General features: G+C 44.1%; 1 protein-coding gene across 1 annotated transcript in view; it reads left to right on the top strand.

The window, feature by feature from the left end:
• Positions 1-19403, top strand: part of LOC144511255 (WD repeat-containing protein 72-like) — a 294675-nt gene that overhangs the window by 73011 nt on the left and 202261 nt on the right. The window contains exons 12-13 of the mRNA XM_078241380.1: positions 3659-3879; positions 4886-5081. Coding sequence (XP_078097506.1) covers positions 3659-3879; positions 4886-5081 — 417 coding nt within the window. The remainder of the gene's footprint in view (positions 1-3658; positions 3880-4885; positions 5082-19403) is intronic.

Raw genomic sequence — 19403 nt, 5'->3', positions numbered from 1 at the left:
AGCCTTTGCAAGGTGAATCCACTTTTTTTGACGCTTGTTTTTCTCGCATCTGGTTAACATATTTGTGTTAAATTCCTGTGTGTGCTTACTCAATACAAGTGTAAATGCATGTATATTGTATAACCAATGGATATCCTGGGGTGTTGTACGTGGGCTGTCGGAGGTTTGGAGCAGAGTTGTAATATTTTCTGCTCACCTGGTCTGTTCCTTCAAGGCTGCTGCTGACTTGCTCCCCATGGGAATCCAAGATATTGTAGATCAAACTCCTCAACAACAGCAGTATCAACACATTGTATTGATATAGTGCCTAGTAAGACGTCTCACAGTACTTCACAACAGCATTATAAAACAAAGTTTGACACAGAGCAACGTATCCTTTATTACGAGAGGAATTGAACATAAAAGTAAGGACATAATGCTCCAGTTTTACAGCACACTGGTGATACCACATCTCAACTACTGGGTGCGGTTTTGGTCTTTTTATTTAAGGAATAATGTAAATGCATTGCAGCTGGTTCTGTGGAGGGTTAATAGTTTGGTACCTGGAATGAGTGGGCTGACTTATGAGGAAAGGTTGGACAGATTGAGCTTGTTTCCACTGGAGTTTAGAAGAATGAAGGGTGGCTTGATAAACTATCTAAGATCCTGAATGGTCTTGACAAGGTGGACATGGAAAGCATGTTGACTCCTCCAGAACTGGGGGAACTGTTTTAAAATTGGGATTGTACTCTTAGGACAGAGATGAAGGGAATTTTTTTCTGCGGGTTGTGTGACTTTGGAACTCTCCGCCTCAAAAGGCGTTGGAGGCGAGGTCATTGAATATTTTTAAGACAGAGGAAGATAGATTGTTGTTAGGCAAGGGAAGCAAAGGTTATTGAGGGTAGGTGGGAATGTGAAATTTGAAACCAAATCAGATCAACCACGATCTTATTGAATGGTGGAGCAGGCTTGAGGGGCTGAATGGCCTACTTCAGCCTCTATTTTGTATGTTTGTATTAGTACACGTCAGAAGATGAACAATAGTTTGGCCAAAGAGATAGGTTTAAGGTGCACCTTAATGGAGGAGAGAGAAAATGAGCAAATGTGCTCTCGAGCATAGCGCCTTGGCAGCTTTGCAACAACTCAGATTCTGAAGCAGTCGGTGTTCATATGCAGAAAGACCTGGACAATATTCAGGTCTAGGTTGATAAGTGGAAAGTAACAATCATGCAACACAAGTACCAGGCTGTGACCACCTCTAACCAGAGAGAATTTAACCATCTCTCCTTGACATTCAATGCCACTATTATTACTGAATCCCCCACTGTCATCCTGGGGTTATCATTGACCAGAAACTGAACCGGACTAGCCATATAAATACTGTGGCTACAAGAGCAGGTCAGAGGCTGGGAATTCTGCAGAGAGTAACTTACCTTCTGACTCCCAAAACCTGTCCACAATCTGCAAGGCACACGTCAAAAGGGCGATGGAATAATCTCCCCCTGCATGGACGAATGTAGCTCCAACAGCACTCAAGAAGCTCAACACCATCCAGGACAAAGCAGCCCGCTTGACTTGAAACCCCATCCACCTTAAACATTCACTCCCTCCATCACCGACACGCAGTGAGTACCATCTACAAGATACACTCCAGCATCTCACCAAGGCTTCTTTGACAGCAAACCAACGACCTTTACCACTCAGAGGTAAAGGGCGGCAAATGCATTGGAACACCGTTATCTGCAAGTTCCCCCCCAAGTCACACACCATCCTGATTTGGAACTCTATCGCCGTTCCTTCACTATTGCTGGGTAAAAATCTTGGAACTCCCTTCCTGACAGCACTATGGTGTACCTAGATGACATGGCCTGCAATGATTCAAGAAGGCAGCTCACTACCACCTTCTCGAGGGCAATCAGGGATGGGCAATGAATACTGGCCTTGCTCGTGATGTCCACATCCTGTGAAAGAATTTAAAAAAGCTTGAAGTCCTGCCCAATTTTGGAGCAATTAAAATGATGAAGAAGTTAGAGGAGTGCAGATATCTTGGAAGTTTGAGGGGCCAGAGGAGATTTTAGAGATGGGGTCAAATTTCTTGTTAACTTCAGCTCCAGGATGAAGTTCCCAATTTTTAAAAAAGATTGCTCCCCAGGGTTGGGGATAAGTGACTGTCCTTCACATCAAGGAGGTATATGGCAGGGTCTAGGGCCAAATGCTGGTAGATGGGATTAGGTGGGAGTTCAGGTGTTTCTTGTGTGTGAGTCCAGACTTGATGGGCCAAAGGGCCTCTTCTGCAATGCATGACTCTAGTAAAATTGAATAAAATGAATCAGCGGAAAGATTTGTCCAGTGGCTGAAGTGATGCCAGGCTTGGTAGTGGTTGTTCGAGGCTACCTCGTCCCTAGGACATCTGCAGGAGTTCCTGAATGCAGTATCTCCAATCCAACCATCTTAGCTGGTACATCATTGACCTTCCCTTTATATTACAAAGCCAGAGGTTGGGTTGTTCGCTGATGTTTGCACAGTTTTCAGCTCCATTCATCAGATAATGAAGCAATCTATGCCCACTTGCAATAAGACTTGAACAATAACCAGGCTTGGGCAGATAACTGGGATGAACATATTTAACTCCCATCCCTTGACATTCCATTTACTATTATCAAGTCCCTCACCAGCAATATCCAGAGGGGTCACTATGGAACTGAAACTCAACTGGATCAGCCGCATAACTTATGATGGGTTCGAGATCTGGTCAGAGGCTTGATATTCTGTCGCACATGATTCACTTCCAAACTCTTTCAATCAGAAGTTTGATTAAATACTCCCTGATGGAAACTGTTGCAACAATACTTAAGGAGTTCAACACCATCCAGGATCAAGCTATCCATTTAATAGGCATCCCAAGCACCAGCTTAACTATCCATTGTTGCACCATGAAAGGACAGTGGTTGCATTGTATATTAATTACAACATACACTGCAGCAAGGCACTTTGGCAGTATCTCTTAAGCTCCCCTGCAAGTCAGACATTAACCCATCTTGGACATGCATCACAGATCCTTCATCATTGCTGGGTCAGAATCCTACAACTGCCTATCTAACAACATTGTGGCAGCACCTTTGCCATATTGATTCCAATGGTTCACGAATGTCCGCTACCACGTCCTCAAGGACAACTAGAGGTAGGCAAAAAAAAAGGACCTGGAATGTCTACATCCTGAGAATGAATAAAAAGCAACAGTTGGGGGCACAAGGTGTTAACCTAATTTAACAATGCTAACAATGCTTTCTTCACACTTGCGTGTACCATGGGATCTGTTAAATGAATTTTCTTCTTGTTGTCAAGAATGAAAGGATTTATGTTTGCAGGCTGCACATGCTTGATGCTAGAGGGAGCTATAAAGTGGATACTTTATGTTATTTGTAGCTTGCAACGTACAGTGACATTACTGAAAAAATCCCGCAGAAATTGTGAACATAATGATCCCACTTAGATTTCACCTTGTGTTTTCAAAAAAAAACCAAGTCGATTTCTATCTTTTCCCCCGCTTCCCCTATATCGTTCAAGCTGTTGACCAGTGGCTGTCAGGTGAGATGTGTTTGTCTGCTTTGGCGCGCAGAACCTTTGTTTCAAATGTCGAGAATCCAATTAAAAGATTAAAAGGAATTTGTTCTTTCAGCCTGGTTACCCCACAGGGTTCTGCTGGGCCACTGCGCGAAAGTCACCTGTCTCCTCCACCCATTCAATAAATCTGCGACCTTTGACACCAGCTGGTTGGTCTCTGGAGACGAGGACTCAAATGTGATCTGGTGGAACATGTTCAAAGGAGAGGCGCTGCACAAATTTGTATTGCATGCAGGCCCCGTTCTGAACCTATCAGTATGTCCGGAAGACTGCAGTGTAAGTACTGAGAAAAAACAGAAGTAAATAAATGTTCCCGCACTGAGGACTTGGCTGCATTATGACATATTAGAACAATAATAAACCATTGATTTAGTGATGATAAAATCATGATATTGATGTTGATATAAAAATGTTATGTGTTAAACATTTTTATTACTGTATTTAACATTTTAATAGATTTTAAATGGATGTAATGTGTGTAGTAATGGTGCGTATACAATCATTTCTTAGCTAGATATACTCGTTGGAAAGCACATCAATATATTTGCTGGCACAGTGCCTAACATAACTAGAGCTCTGCGTCCCAGAGTAGAATTCTGAAACGGGGCTCACCTTCATGGTTACAATGGCCACAACCATTTCCTTATCTCTTTCTTCTCCGTGCTGAGCTGTGCCAATTACAAATTTGTCCTATTATGGCAGAAAGGAGGCAACTATTGCATTTTCTGTGCAGGATTTCAGTCACGGCACAGTATGGGTGCTATAATTGGCAGTGACACATCTGGGTCGGGGAAGCAAAAGCTGCGGGTTCCTGGCTTCTAGTTATTATCCAGCTGCCCCTGGCTGGACGCCCCCGTTGTTGTGTGAGGACACACCTGGAGTCTGTTGTGATGGCGGAAAGCCAACAGCACGCACTGCCCGGGCTCACACGATGATTCAGTCACTGGGGAGTGAGGGATTGGAGGATGGCTGCTGCCCTTGGAACCTTGCTTAACCAAGGGGACAACCTCTTGGGAAAGGGAGGGAGGGGGTGCTTATTAAGGGTTTCCATGGATTTCAATTTTTGATGACAATATTTGAACCAAAAGCAGAATCTCTGTTCTATGCTGCTGCTTGTTCAGATTTGCACTTGTCAAATGGTGAGAATTCGAATGTTCCGTTTTCAAGTAATATACAAAAGAATTCTCCTTTTGCACCACCCCCCCAGAATCAAGATAAGAATTGGTCTTTTTGACTTTCACTCAGTGAAGAACTAAACATGTCATTTATTTCCTTCCACTAGCAAGAGATACAGCAGAGTATTTGCTGTTTAGCGAACGATAATTCTGTAGCATTGTTGAGTCTCCAATACCGAACCTGCTTGATGCATGCAAGAAAACATCTCTCCCCAGTGAAGATAATAAAATGGCGTCCAGCAGAAGACCTCCTTGTAGTCGGATGTGATGATGGAGCAGTCTACGTCTGGGATGTTGAGACTGGTATGCAAAAATCTCCCAAATCTTATTGAGGTTTATTGTAACCTTTCCAATGAGTGTCATTCAGCATAGATGATCAATTTCTTATGTGGCATTCTGCAGACTCAATGCATGGGGATATTTGAAGCTTACTCTTCAGAGCTGGCAATGGTGATGATTTACAACCGAAAATAATTAGCAAACCAATATATTTCGTCAGGTTAGTGTTCCAGTCCTGAGGCAGAAACCTATAGCCTTTATACAACAACAGATTGAATTTATGTAGTGTCTTTAACATCCCAAAGTGCTTCACAGGAACATCATTGAACAAAACTGGGCACCAGGCCACACAAAAGCATATAAAGAAAGTTGAACAAAGGTGAAATAACTCCTCAGAGGCCGGTTTCTCTTCACCAGATTCCCTTTATTTACAAACTCAATTCCAGTCCGAAGAGATCTTCAGGTACAAAGTCAGAATCCGGAGTGTCTGACACTCCTCATTATATACACAGGTGAGACTCCCTGATTGGGCAGGCAATCATTACCCCAATCAGGGAGCTCATACTCCAAGAGGCGAACCTCATGGGCCTCGTTGAGGTCATTACAAAGGGTTTGGCCAAAGAGATGGTTTTCAGAAACATTTTAGTATTGTGGATAGGGGTTGAGTGCCAGCACAAAGGTTCACGTGACTTTCAAGAGCACAAAGTAAGACTTGTTGTTTTTATTTATGTATTATTTCACACAGTGTGGGCATTGCTGGTGAGGCCACCATATAGTGCCCATCCCTAACTGGCGATGAGAAGGTGGTGGTGAACCGCCGCCTTGAAACATTTCAGTTCACCTGGTGGGTTAGGAAGTGCGTTCCAGGATTTTGACACAGCAATAGCAAAGGACAATGATATAGTTTCAAGACAGGTTGGCATGTAGCTTGGAGAGGAACTTCCAGACGGTGTGTATCTGCTGCCCTCATCCTTCTAGGCGGTAAAGGTTGCAAGTTTGGGAGGTGCTGTTAAAAGAGGCTTGATGAGTTGCTGCAGTGTATCTTGTATATGGTAGAAACTGCTGCCATTGAGGCCAGGGAGGGAAATCACAGGCCCCAGAACCTCTCCTGTTCTGGATCCCCTATTTCTCCTGCCCTCTCACTTTAATCCTCTCCCTTCATCAAATATGATCATTTATCCACTTTCAAGATTCACCACTCAATTCAACCGACAATCACAGAAAGATCCCAGTAAAATGTTACTGGCCATTGGCATCTGGTTACGAATTTCATCCAACATATATGCAGCATGGGTTATTAATACAAGAGCAGTAACAATATAATACTATATTAGTCTATGTGTGTCCTATAGGTGATCCCACCGTGACTATTAAACCAGAAAATACAAATTTTACTTTACTTGCAATTTTGATAAGTATCCCATTAGCTATTTATAACGCTGTATAGACGATAATACCCATTTCAGTGACCACCTCAGCACTCATTAACATGTTCCGCACATTGCACCATATGAACAAAGTAAGAATAAATTCATATTGGGGAGCAAGGTTCAATACTTTCAACCCAGATAAACTGCACAAGACCTTTTCCATTCTGTAGAAGTAGAAAAAGACTTTCTTCTGCTTTGGTGCATCTTTTCAATATAATTATTTCATAGAAGGGGTGTAATTGGATTTTATCTTATCAGTAACCACACAGGGCAGAAAGGTCAAATGACTCCTGAGCAACAAAGTGGAACTTTTGAACAATATAGGTCTTCACTGTCAATGAGAAGCTTTGGAGTCCTCAGGAGTCTCTGTGGCACACAACTTTTAAGAGGGCAGAGGGTAAAAGCTGAATGGTTCATAATTGTACCTGTGCAGTGGTAGAGCAAGTGAATGCTGAAGATGGTGGATGGAGTTTCAGTCAAGCGAGCTACTTTGCACTTGATGGTGTTTGAGTGTTGGAGCTGTACTCATCCAGGCAAGTGGAAACTATTCCATTCGACTCCTGACTTGTGCTTTAGTGATGGTGGACAGGCTGTGGGGAGTCAGGAGGTGAGTTACTTGCTGTTGAATTCCCAACCTCTGACCTGTTCCTTAATGGGCCTATTCTCAGAACACAACAAAATGAAATGCCATTCCAAAATATCTACTCTTAACTGATTTGATTTGATTTATTATTGTCACATGCATTAGTATACAATGAAAAGTATTGTTTCTTGCGCACTAAATAGACAAAGTATACCTGCGGAGGCATTGCAAACATTCATTGATTAAAACTGTCTGTTACATGTCCTACTTCAAAAATTGCTACACCGATTAACAATGACTAAAATATTGTGCTGAGTGTGATGTATTCCCTAGTTTATTTGATTCCATTACTCAGCCAAGCATGGAGTAACTCTGTTCTATGGTTATAGCAGAATTTATTCTGCACACATTGAGATTCTTTCCATTTGTTTGTTTGCTTTTTGTTAATCGTTGCACAAATCCACTCGGACATTCCTCTCATTGCTAAATTCATGGGGCCATTTTATCCATGTAAGGACTTTAATCAGTAACCTTTGGCCTGTTAGAATATGAATTCCCTGATTAAGTGCCAAATTGAGGAGCCAATCAGTGAGCCTCTTACTTTGTACTTACCAGGCGTGTCAGTTCCTCTGGGACTCCGAGTGTGGACTGCTAACTGAAAGCACTCTGTATGCTGTTGTCAGACATGTAAATAAAGGCATTTTGGTGGCAGGATGTCTGCCTCCGAGGACTTATTACAGTCCATGACTAAACCTTTTTATACAGTAGTATTTTGTGTTTTTGAGCTGCTTCATTTATCTTTTTGTTCAGTCCACAGCCCCTCTCAAAGGTCTTGAACTTTATATTCCGTGCAGAGTTGTTACTCTGTCAGCTGAAGGCAATGCATAAACAAACTCGAGTCTGCAATTTTTAAAAATTCATTTATAGGACATGGGTGTCACTGGCTGACCAGCATTTATTGCCCACCCCTAGTTGCCTGCAGGCAGTTGAGAATCGACCACATTGCTGTAGCCCTGGAGTCACATGTAGGCCAGACCAGGTAAAGACGGCAGATTTCCTTCCCTAATGGGTATGAGTGAGCCAGGTGGGTTTTTCTGACAATCAACAATGGTTTCATGGTCATCAGTAGATTCTTAATTCCAGATTTTTAAAATTGAATTCAAATTCCACCATCTACCATGGTGGGATTTGAACCCGGGTCCCCAGAACATTAGCTGAGCTTCTGGTTTAATAGTCTAACGATAATACCACTAGGCCAGCGCCTTCCCTGAATTACCAGAATGCCATTTCTGAGCATGAACAGTATTAAGAATGTTCCAGACAAATGTGTTTCTTGCAGTCCAAATGCAAGGATTCCTTTTGTCATTCTGTTCATTTGTTTTTCCAAATAATTTCAAATGGAGCTGCACTCCATGTGTCTCCTTGACATTGTGGCATTACAACTGCTGAATCTCCCACTATCAACGTCTGGGGAACTACATTGATCAGAAACTTAACTGGACTGTAGCCACATAAATACTATGGCTTGTGATGTGCAAAGATCCAAAGATGTGCAAGTTAGGTGGATTGGCCATGCTAAATTACCCCTTGGTGTAGGTTAGATAGATTAGCCATGGGAAATGTGTGGGGTTATGAGGATAGGGTGGGAGAGAAGGTCTGGGGTAGATACTCTGCCAGAGAGTCAGTGCAGACTTGATGGGCCGAATGGCCTTTTCTGCACTCTAGGGATTCTATGAGAGAAGATTAGAGTCTGGGAATTGGGCAGTGAGTAACTCATCTCCTGACTCTGCACACCCTTCCCTTCTGTATAAAACATTGGTTCATCCTGAACTGGAGCATTGCCTCCAGTTTTGGGTGCCACACTTTAGGAATCATAGAATCCCTACAGTGCAGAAGGAAACCATTCAGCCCATCGAGCCTGCACTGGCAACAATCCCACCCAGGTTCTATCCCCATAACCACACGTATTTACCCTGCTTGTCCTCCTGACACTTAGGGTCATTTGGAATCATAGAATCCCTACAGTGCAGAAGGAGGCTATTTGGCCCATCGAGCATGCACCGACAAAAATCCCATTCAAGCCCTATTCCCGTAACTCCATGTATTTACCCTACTAGTTCCTCCACTCCCCCTGACCCCAAGAGCCAATTTAGTATGGCCAATCAACCTCCAATCTTTGGGAGGAAACCAGAGCACCCAGAGGAAACCCATGCAGATGCAGGGAGAACATGCAAACTCCACACAGATAGTCACTCAAGCCCATCATTGAACCCGGGTCCCTGGAGCTATGAGGCAGCAGTGCTAACCACTATGCCACTGTGTTGCCTCTAAAAGGATGTGATGGCATTAGAGAGTGAAGGAAAAAAATTAATGAGAAAATGGTTCCACGGATGAAGGGCTTCAGTTACGTAGATAGATTGGAGAAGTTGGGACTGTTATCCATGGAGGAAAGAAGGTTGAGTGGGTTTGAGAGAGGTATTCAATATCACAAGGGATCTGGACGGAGTGCAGAGGGAAAAACTGTTCCCACTGATGGAAGAATTGAGAACCTGAAGACAAAGACTTAAGGTAGTTGGCAAAAGAATCAATAGTGACATTAAGAGAGACTTTTTCATGCAGCGAGTGGTTATGATCTGGAATGCACTGTCAGAGTGCAATGGAGGCAGGTTCAACTGAGGCATTCAAGAGGGAGTTGGATTATCTGTAAATGAAGGATGTGCAGAGCTATGGAGAGAAGATGATGGCGTGGCACGAGGTGAATGCTCCTTCAGGGAGCCAGCACTGACATGATGGGCTGACTGGCCACTTTCTGTGCTGTGGCCATTCTGTCATTTTGTGACTTAAAGATAAAATGCTACTTTTATATCAAACATGAAAACTTTTTTGTGTAATGATTGTGACAGGAACAACAATGTATATGTTATGGAGTATTTTAGACATACAATTCACGTCTGTTAATGTAGCTGTGTGTGTTTATTTCTGCAATGAGAATGGGTTGGGAGGCACATGTATCTGTGAGAGAGATAGCATATTTGCATAAATATGGTGGAAAATGTGTGTGTGGCATGTTGCGATATGGCTTTAAGGGATAGTGGCATGACATCACTAGAAGGGAAGTGTGTCACGCAATACAGTTGTAGTTTCACTTTTGCCTGTGAGCAAAACACTGCACAGCTCTGATGTCTTCAAGCTTTCTACCTTTGTATGGATGTTATTTGTGCTGAGTCTAAATAACTGAGCCCACAACATGTTCACACAATCCCTTATGAGTGATTGATGCCTTTACAACATCATAAGAACATAACATGGGAGAGATGGGGAAGATGCACTTTATGGAACAGGGGTTTTGTGTAGGTGTGGACAATGCATGCATGTGGGGGTGTTTGGATAAAGATGCTGTATGTATTTAAAGGAAAGGTGAGATTGCATGTATGGTGTGCGGAGTCTGCACGTTCTCCCCGTGTCTGCGTGGATTTCCTCCGGGTGCTCCGGTTTCCTCCAGCAGTCCAAAGACATGCTAGTTAGATGCATTGGCCATGCTAAATTCTCCCTCAGTGTACCCGAACTGGTGCCGGAGTGTGGTGACTCGGGGATCTTCACAATAACTTCACTGCAGTGTTAATGTAAGCCTACTTGTGACACGAATAAATAAACTTCCAATTTTTAAAAATTTTAAGAAAGCAGAAGATGGGTGTGGGGGAAAGGCATGGAAAGAGAATAGGAGAGGGATACAAATTTCCAGAATGTAAGAAAAGATAAGACAGAGAAAGGGAGGAGAAGAGAGAATCAGAGAGGGAATTACAAAACAGAACAAGAGAGGGAGAGAGTCAGAGACACTTTTTAAAAATGAATTTTATGTTTTACATTTATAGGTGCTATCTCCTCCAGCCTGACTAGCATTGAAGTACCTTTCCGGCTATTTTCTATAGCAATTGGCCGTGGAGTTACTATCTACACAACTCACTGTGTGGATTTGTTGCTAAGGGAGGATGTGTTAGAAGGTATGATGGTTGTTGCAGTAACCAGCTGGAAGCTTCCTTTGCTCTCAAGCTGAATTCATTGATATAAAAAAGGAATTCCACACAATAAAGGTGATGGCCTGGATCCACTGTTTCTTGGAGGCCGTACTCCTGAGGTACCCCAGAAGATGCGCTGGGGGACTGATTGGAGGTCCGCAGGCAAAGACTGCATGGGAATTGCCTGCAAACTATCAACTTCTGTTGAGCAATTAACCTGCATCTGGAACCGTCCAAAACTCTGATTTTAAATTTGGAGATTTCAGTCAGTTCCAACTCTGCCAGCAGAATAGTTACCCAGGAAAGGTTAGAAGGATTAAAACCACTTCTAAGTCCTGGGTAACTATGATACTGACATCCCACACTAGACCCCCCCGCAGACCGCATACCCCCCCGCAGACCGCATACCCCCCCCGCAGACCGCATACCCCCCCCGCAGACCGCATACCCCCCGCAGACCACATACGCTGAGATCATCTGACTGTACTCACTCCCCAACTATCTCCCACACCTTTGACCCCATCATCTTGCCACCCTAGCCCCTCACCCATTTACACACTCCTCTCCTAGTTTGTCAAAGTGGCCGGGACATTTAAACCTATCAGCATAAGGCAGCTCGAGTTGTAATAAAGGTGGTTTCAGATCCCCCGATGGTCTTGACACTGGATTGAAGTTCTTCAGAGGAGCTATGCTGCACATTTCCCCACCAGGCCCAGGTTGGAAATCTGGGTGGGCAATGTGCAACTCCGGAAGAAGGTAAGTAAATTTTGCGTATGATTGCCACTATACAGAAAATTTGACTCGATGTGTCAGACTCTCATCCATGTTATAATTTCTGTATAACTCATATAATTCCAACATGAAGTATTTGGACTGAATGATGTGTTTCTGGGTTCTTTGTAATTCTGTGCATGTCCTGAGAGAGAAAGGAAGGCCGGCATTGATGAAGCACCGGTCATGACCACCGGATGTCTCAAAAGGCTTTACAGTGTTTGAAACATAGTCAGTATTGGAATGTGGAAAATGTGACAGTCAATTTGCGGACAGAAAGCTCCCACTAACATCAATGTGACAGTGGTCAGATAATCCGTTTTGGTGATGTTGATGAATATTGGTCAGGACAACAAGGCCGAGTACTGTGCTTTTCTCTGAGATTTTGCCAAAAGCATTCTAAGTGCTGACTGAGAGTGAAAATGGGAGAGAATCGTGCTTATTTTTGGGCGAGCTCTGAGATGCTATCTTATGCCAATTAGAGAAAGAAATAAGGCAAAATGTGATTCTTGCCAGTAGGGGGAGTGGACAGAGTCTAATCACGCCGGGAAGCTGGCTGCTGACTGCTAAAGGGAGCCATTACACATGCGCCTGAACTTCCAGTGCATCATGTAAAGAGTACACAGTGCACTGAGATTGTTACTTCACCCCCCCCCCCCCCCCCCGCCCAACTGTGGGTATCACCTCCTCCACCCCCCTTCCCCCGCCCTCCCTGGACTGGGGTGCGTACTCAGATTTCTGCCTCTCCCACAATCCTACTGGCTCACCATGCCAATCGACCGGCATGATGAGCTGGTAAGATTGTCCCCAATGTCATGGGATCTTTCACCTTAGAGGGGAGACGGAGTCTTCGGCTTAATATCTCACCTGGATATATGTTCTCAAACAGCACCGTGAGAGGTCTTCTGGTTCAAATAAAATACAAGGCCATTTGCGTGTGATTAGCTTTCTTTCTTTGGAGCTGTTACAAGATAAGGATTCAAATGTTTGAAGCCAAATCTGTTCCCAGGGATAACAAAGTGAGTTTCTATTTTTTTTTCCCCCCGATAATATAATTTGCTCCATTTTCTCAATTCTCCCAAGGATTTCTCTCTCTCTTCAAAAATCAATCTCATTTTACGTTGAAAGAATACCGCAGTCTGAGTTTGGCCGGTTCTCGCAGGCCTCTGACAGGTTCAAACGCGGGGTTAGAAAATTGCATTGCTCTTGTGACACCAAATGTCATGGAAACTAGCTCAGGCTGCAGGTCTATGCAAGCGTGCAGCTGCCACACTCCCTTGTGCTGGCGCTTGTCCAGAATATGTAACGCCTCATGCCTCACTTTTGTTTAGTCTTCCAAAAGCCAGTTTTTTTGTACGGGTTATAAATGAAAAAGCTGTTTCTACTCCCACTTTTTTTTTGTAACCACGGGTTGATTACTTGCTAAGTGTTTGTCACTGTTGCTACTTCACCGGGGCCATTGTTGGCCTTTCTGTGCTGCTTATCTGGAGAAAACCAGCAGACTCTAATCTAGCCTGGCCTGCCCTATCTTACTGCACATCTCTCTGTTCAGTCTCTCTCTATTGCCCCCCTCCACTTTCTCAAATGCTCACTCTCTCCTTATCAATCACACGTAGTTGATCTATCATTCAGTCTGCTTCATAAATATTAATGCGCCATCTCTGTCTCTCATGTTTTTTTTTTGTGTATCGCTTGGACAGTGAGGAGTGGACACCATCGCAAGATTACAGATGCTGGCCATACATATTTCTCCCTGTGTTAGAAGTGAAAGAAAGGAGCACGGTGAGCGATCAAAGAGAAACAAACTCGCAACATTACTGCTCACTTTTGTCGCTACTGCCTCCAAAGAATCATAGAATCTCTACAGTGCAGAAGGAGGCCATTTGGCCCATTCGAGCCTGCCCCAACAACAATCCCACCCAAGTCCCACTCCCGTAACCCCACTATTCGCCCCTCTCATTCCCCCTGACATGAAGGGGAAATTAAGCATGGCTGACCCACCCACCCTGCACATCTTTGGACTGTGGGAGGAAACTCACGCACACACCAGGTAGAATGTACAAACTCCACACAGACAGCAACCCGAGGCTGGAATTGAACGCAGGTCTGGGTTTTGTGAGGCAGCAGTGCTAAGCACTGTGCCACTGGGCCACTTGTTAGTAGTAGGCCATGATGAGACACAGGCAGCTTTAAGACTAAAGTTCTTGTTAATGAACATTTGGTGGAGATAGTGGATTTTTACATAGGAATAACCTCATTCACAGTGGACTCAATTTCTCAAACTGTAGACCGTCGATGCTCCATGATGATGCAGAATTCATTGTTAGGATTTACAACACTGCCAATTTTTTTTAAATTCATTCGTGGGACGTGGGTGTCGCTGGCTGGCCAGCATTTATTGCCCATCCCTAGTTGCCCAAGGGCAGTTGAGTCAACCACGTTGATGTGGCTCTGGAGTCACATGTAGGCCAGACCAGGTAAGGATGGCAGATTTCCTTCCCTAAAGGACATTAGTGAACCAGATGGGTTTTTCTGACAATCGACAATGGTTTCACAGTCATCAGTGGATTCTTAATTCCAGATATATTTTATTGAATTCAAATTCCACCATCTGCCGTGCCAGGATTTGAACCCGGATTCCCAGAACATTAGCTGAGCTTCTGAATTAATAGTCTAGCAATAATACCACTAGGCCATTGCCTCCCCAAGTCAGCTTGTGTCTGCTTCATTTGTCCATGCTGGTTCAATGAGCCATGGTAGCATGAATCATTGTCCACCTTCATCAGGCGGGTGATAATATTTAAGTCAATGTGGAGCTGACGATGTTTCTGACTGCCTCCTTTTCGCCAATTCGAATGGTGCAAGTGGATTGACAGCCATCCTTGCTGCCTAACTTTGCATAATCTTTTTTTCTTTACTCTTTCGTGGTATGTGGGCATTGCTGGCAAGGCCAGTATTAGTTACATCCCTGATTGCCCTTGAATTGAGTGGCAGTTAAGCATCAATCACTTTGTCAGGAGTAACATGTAGGCTGGACTGGGTAAGGACATTAGTGAACTAGATGAGAATCGGACAATGGTTTCATGGTCAGCGTCAGACTCATGATTACAGATTATTACTGAATTCAAATTTCACCATCTGCTGTGGTGGGATTCGAATCCGGTGCCCAGGTCCCAGAGCAGCACCCTGGGTGTCAGGCTTACTAGTCCTGTGACAATACCACTAGGCCACCACCTCCCCGCTGCACATTGTTCCAAGTGCTGCAGATGGAGTTACATTTTCCCTTCTCAACCCCCTCCCCCTGGTTGTCTACCCTCTTTACCGATACTGCTGTTTATTCCTGACTTGCTCTTCTGTCTGAAGGTGATACTGCTAAATTCTGTGACATTTCCAATTGTTCACAGGACCACATCAGTCAGGTTTTCTTTCACAATCTTCCTTTGCACTTCCTGAGTGCTTCAATGTGCACACAGATTGGCTTACTATTTACAATCTATATCAATGATCTACAAACAGGGACAGACTGTAACACAGCAAAATTTGCTGACGACATGAAAATAGCCGGGGAAACAGGCTGTGATGAGGAGATAAAAAGTTTACAAATGGATATTGATAGGCTAGGGGAATGGGCCAGAATCTGGCAGATGGAGTTTAATGTGAACAAATGCGAGGTTATCCATTTTGGCCGGAAAAATAAAAGGGCTAATTACTATTTAAATGGCAAACAGAATCAAAAGGCATCTGTGTAGAGGGATCTGGGTGTCCTTGTGCATGAGTCTAAGAAGGTGTGTATGCCGGTGCAGAATGTTATAAGGATGCAAATGGAATCTTGGCATTTATTGCAAAGGATCTAGAGTATAAAAGTAGAGAAGTGTTACAATTGTATAAGGCATTGGTGAGACCACACTTGGAGCATTGTGTTCAGTTTTGGTCACCTTCTTTGAGGATGGATGTGGTGGCACTGGAGAAGGTTCAGAAGAGGTTCACTAGGTTGATTCCAGGTTTGAAGGGGCTGTTGTATGAGAAGCGATTGAGTAGCTTGGGCTTGTACTCGGAGTACAGAAGAATGAGGGAGGATTTGTTTGAGATATATAAAATACTCAACGGGATTGAAAAAGTAAATGTTAACCAAATGTTTTCCCCTTCTAGACCAGTCTGGGACAAGAGGTCATAGTTGTAGAGTAAGAGGGGGGAGGTTCAAGTCAGAGATAAGGAAAAGCTACTTCTCACAGACTGTTGTGAATCTATGGAACTCACTGCCCCAGTGGATACAGAATCAATCAATGGATTCAAGAGATAGATAAATATTTGATCTAAAGCAGGATAAACGGGGAAATGGCAGGGAAGTGGAGTTAGGATGAGATGGGGATCAGCCATGAACATACAGAATGACAGAGTGGTTTTGAAGGGCTAAATTGCCTATTCTCACTCCTAATTCCTATGTTCCTATGTTACTACATGTTATATATGCCTAATACCAAGGAGTAGGCACTTACCTTAGACTGGATGGAGGCTGAGGACTCCGTTTTCCGCCAGGCTAAAAGTTTCCGCACATGCGTGAACTGGAAGCTGGCACTTTGTACGCAATTGATCATTGCAAGATCTTTGGGCCAGGGACAAGTGCCCACTATGTGTGGGGAAGGAAATGGCATAAAAACCTGATCATGGGACCCAGAGGTCAGGACCAAAGGAGTCCCGAGAGGGAGAGGGGACAGGGAGAGGACCCAGAGAGGTAGAGGGAACCCAGAGAAGGAACGCTGGGGGAGAGGGAACAGTGAAAGGTCCCAAAGAAGGAAAGGGAACACAGAAAGGGAAATCTGGGAGAGGGGACAAGGAGGAATCCCAGAGCGAGAGAGGACCAGGGAAGGAGCCACTGGGCAGAGAATACAGGGAGGAGGAGTTGGCCAAGGAGAGAAACCACGGCTGAGGAGGAGCAAAAGGAAACAGCAGAAAAAGCGTTGCGGTTGACAGGTTCCGAGGGCTTCTCTGGAGATGTGAGCCACTGGGTTAAAGTAATCTTATGGAACAGTGTGGCTGAAGAGACCAGGTGGTGCCATGAGATGGTACTGGAGTGCAGACTTGGGAATCCAGGGGAATGTTGTCTTGGGAGACGAGTTTGTAACACTATTTTGTTCTGTTTTGATGGTTAAGTTTTCCAGGGTATTGGAACCATTGGGTTACTTTAAAAGGAGCAAGGGATTCTCCAGTGTCCAAGCTAACACCTCCTTCAATCAGTAGGTTGAAAATAGGCTAATTGGCCATAGGATATTGCTGGTGGAGGATGATTGCTGTGGCTGTGTGTGAGACAATGGTCACTGCACTCCAAAGGGCAATTCCGTTTATGGTGACTTAATAAGGGACTATTAAAGTCAGACACTTTTTTTGATTCTTGCTCTGTTTCCTGGTGTTAACTGGGAGGTACCTAAAGCAAAATAAAAATGATTGAATGTGGTTGTCACTGCTATTGGTATTAGCAGTCCAGTATAGAAGCTTGTCTTTTGTTTCCAATCTTGTTCCAGGAGATAACATGGATCATTGACTCCTGAAACATTGTTCCTTACTGAGGTCATGGTATCTCTCTTGTCAATCCTAAGCTTCCTGCCTTTGGCAGGAACGGATCAGGGTGATGATCCAAGTGTAGTTTCATATCTCCCTGAGCCTTCTCCACTTGCCTTACTCTTCCTTCTCTGTCCAGCAAAGGGAGTTGTCAGTCATCCTGATCCACTGGTACTGACCTTAATGGGGGGTCGGTTAGCTCAGTTGGCTGGACCGCTGGTTTGTGATACAAAGCGACGCCAACAGCACGGGTTCAATTCCCATGCCAGTGAGTTATTCATGAAGGCCTTCTCAACCTTGCCCCTCACCTGAGGTGTGGTGATCCTCAGGTTAAATCACCACCAGTCAGCTCTCCCCCTCAAGTTCGTAAGTTCATTAGATATAGGTGCAGCATTAGGCCATTTGGCCCATTGTGTCTGCTCCGCCATTCGATCATGGCTGATATGCTCCTCATCCCCATTTTCCAGCCTTCTCCCCATAACCCTTCAACCCATTACCAATTAAATATCTGTCTAACTCCTCCTTAAATTTACTCGCTGTCCCAGCATCCACCGCACTTTGGGGTAGCGAATTCCACAGATTCACAACCTTTTGGGAGAAGTAATTTCTCCTCAACCCTGTTTTAAATTTGCTGCCCCTTATCCTAAGATTATGACCTCTCGTAATAGAATGCCCTACAAGAGGAAGCATCTGCTCCACGTCTACTTTATCCATACCTTTTATCATCTTGTATACCTCAGTTTGATCTCCCCCTCATTCTTCTAAATTCCAGAGAGTACAGGCCTAAACTGTTCAATCTCTCTTCATACGACCAACTCCTCATCTCTGGAATCAATCTAGTGAACCTCCTCAAAGGGTAAAGCAGCGTAGGATCACTACGGTAATGTCACCAGGTGACTATGGTGACATTACCTTTTTATTGATCATAATTGGAAAGATTTGATGCTTCTAGGATATTGAAATTCTTTTCTTTATCAAGCATTACCCATTTTGGCAAATATTAACCCTTTCAAATTTCCAGCTCTGAGTTTAACCAAGTATTGATCTGGTTTTATTGTGGCTAAAGGTTCCTTTGTTCTTCAACAGATTTTAGAATTCATTCTTTCTCTGACTCTCTCCCTCTTCCCCTTGATCTCTCTTTCTTTGACATCTGAACATTCTATCACTGTTTTTAGTCTTGCTAGAGAGACTGAGGTAAATGGATTTGTGCACTGTGAAGAAGATCAATAAAGTTCTGTCACGGAGCTAACATGTTCCATCAATTAATACTCCTGTGATATTGACGCCCCCTCTACATATTTTTGTGATTAGGAAATGGTGGCTTATTCAGTTATTTCAAACTGCCAGGCTGTCATAATGTCATCTTTCTGTGTAAGAGATGAACAAATACAATCTAGGAGGGGTGGCCATGTTAGGTCTGCCCGCTGTCAGCTTTGGGAGTCTGTCTGGCTGTGCATTCAGCTTACCCCCTCAACAATCCTGCCAAGGTCACTCCTCTTGAAAGTCCTAACTGGGTCAGAGGAATTTCAGAGCATTCATGTGTTAGATAATTCCCCGCCGGACAAGTGGGAGCTGCCATTGATTTCTGAGCTAAGGCTAAGAAATAGTAGCTTTGGATTCCGCTGATGACCATTCACGGTTGCAACGCATTTCTGAAAATGACAAAAAGTGTAAGGTTTCCATTCATGTTGCATTTTGCTGTTATGTTTTTCTGCGATGGTGTACGTGGTTCACTCAGAGAATGTTGTTTTAATGCAGAAAGCCCCCAAATCAAAAAATTGACCAGAATTCTCCAGCCGTTTACGCCAGCGGAGTTCTCCGGTCCCGCCGGCAGTGCATCCCTTCCCGTGGGTTTCCCGCCGGCGTGGAGTGACGTCAACGGGAATTCAGCTGCTAGCAAACAAGGCACCACCTCCCACCGACGGGAAACACGGGGCAGGGAGGCCGGAGAATCTCACCCATCATGTTTACATCAGCTATCACAACTTAA

The sequence above is a fragment of the Mustelus asterias genome, chromosome 24 (assembly GCF_964213995.1).
Source record: "Mustelus asterias chromosome 24, sMusAst1.hap1.1, whole genome shotgun sequence".
NCBI classification, from domain to species: domain Eukaryota; kingdom Metazoa; phylum Chordata; class Chondrichthyes; order Carcharhiniformes; family Triakidae; genus Mustelus; species Mustelus asterias.
This window is presented reverse-complemented; position numbering and strand designations above follow the sequence as displayed.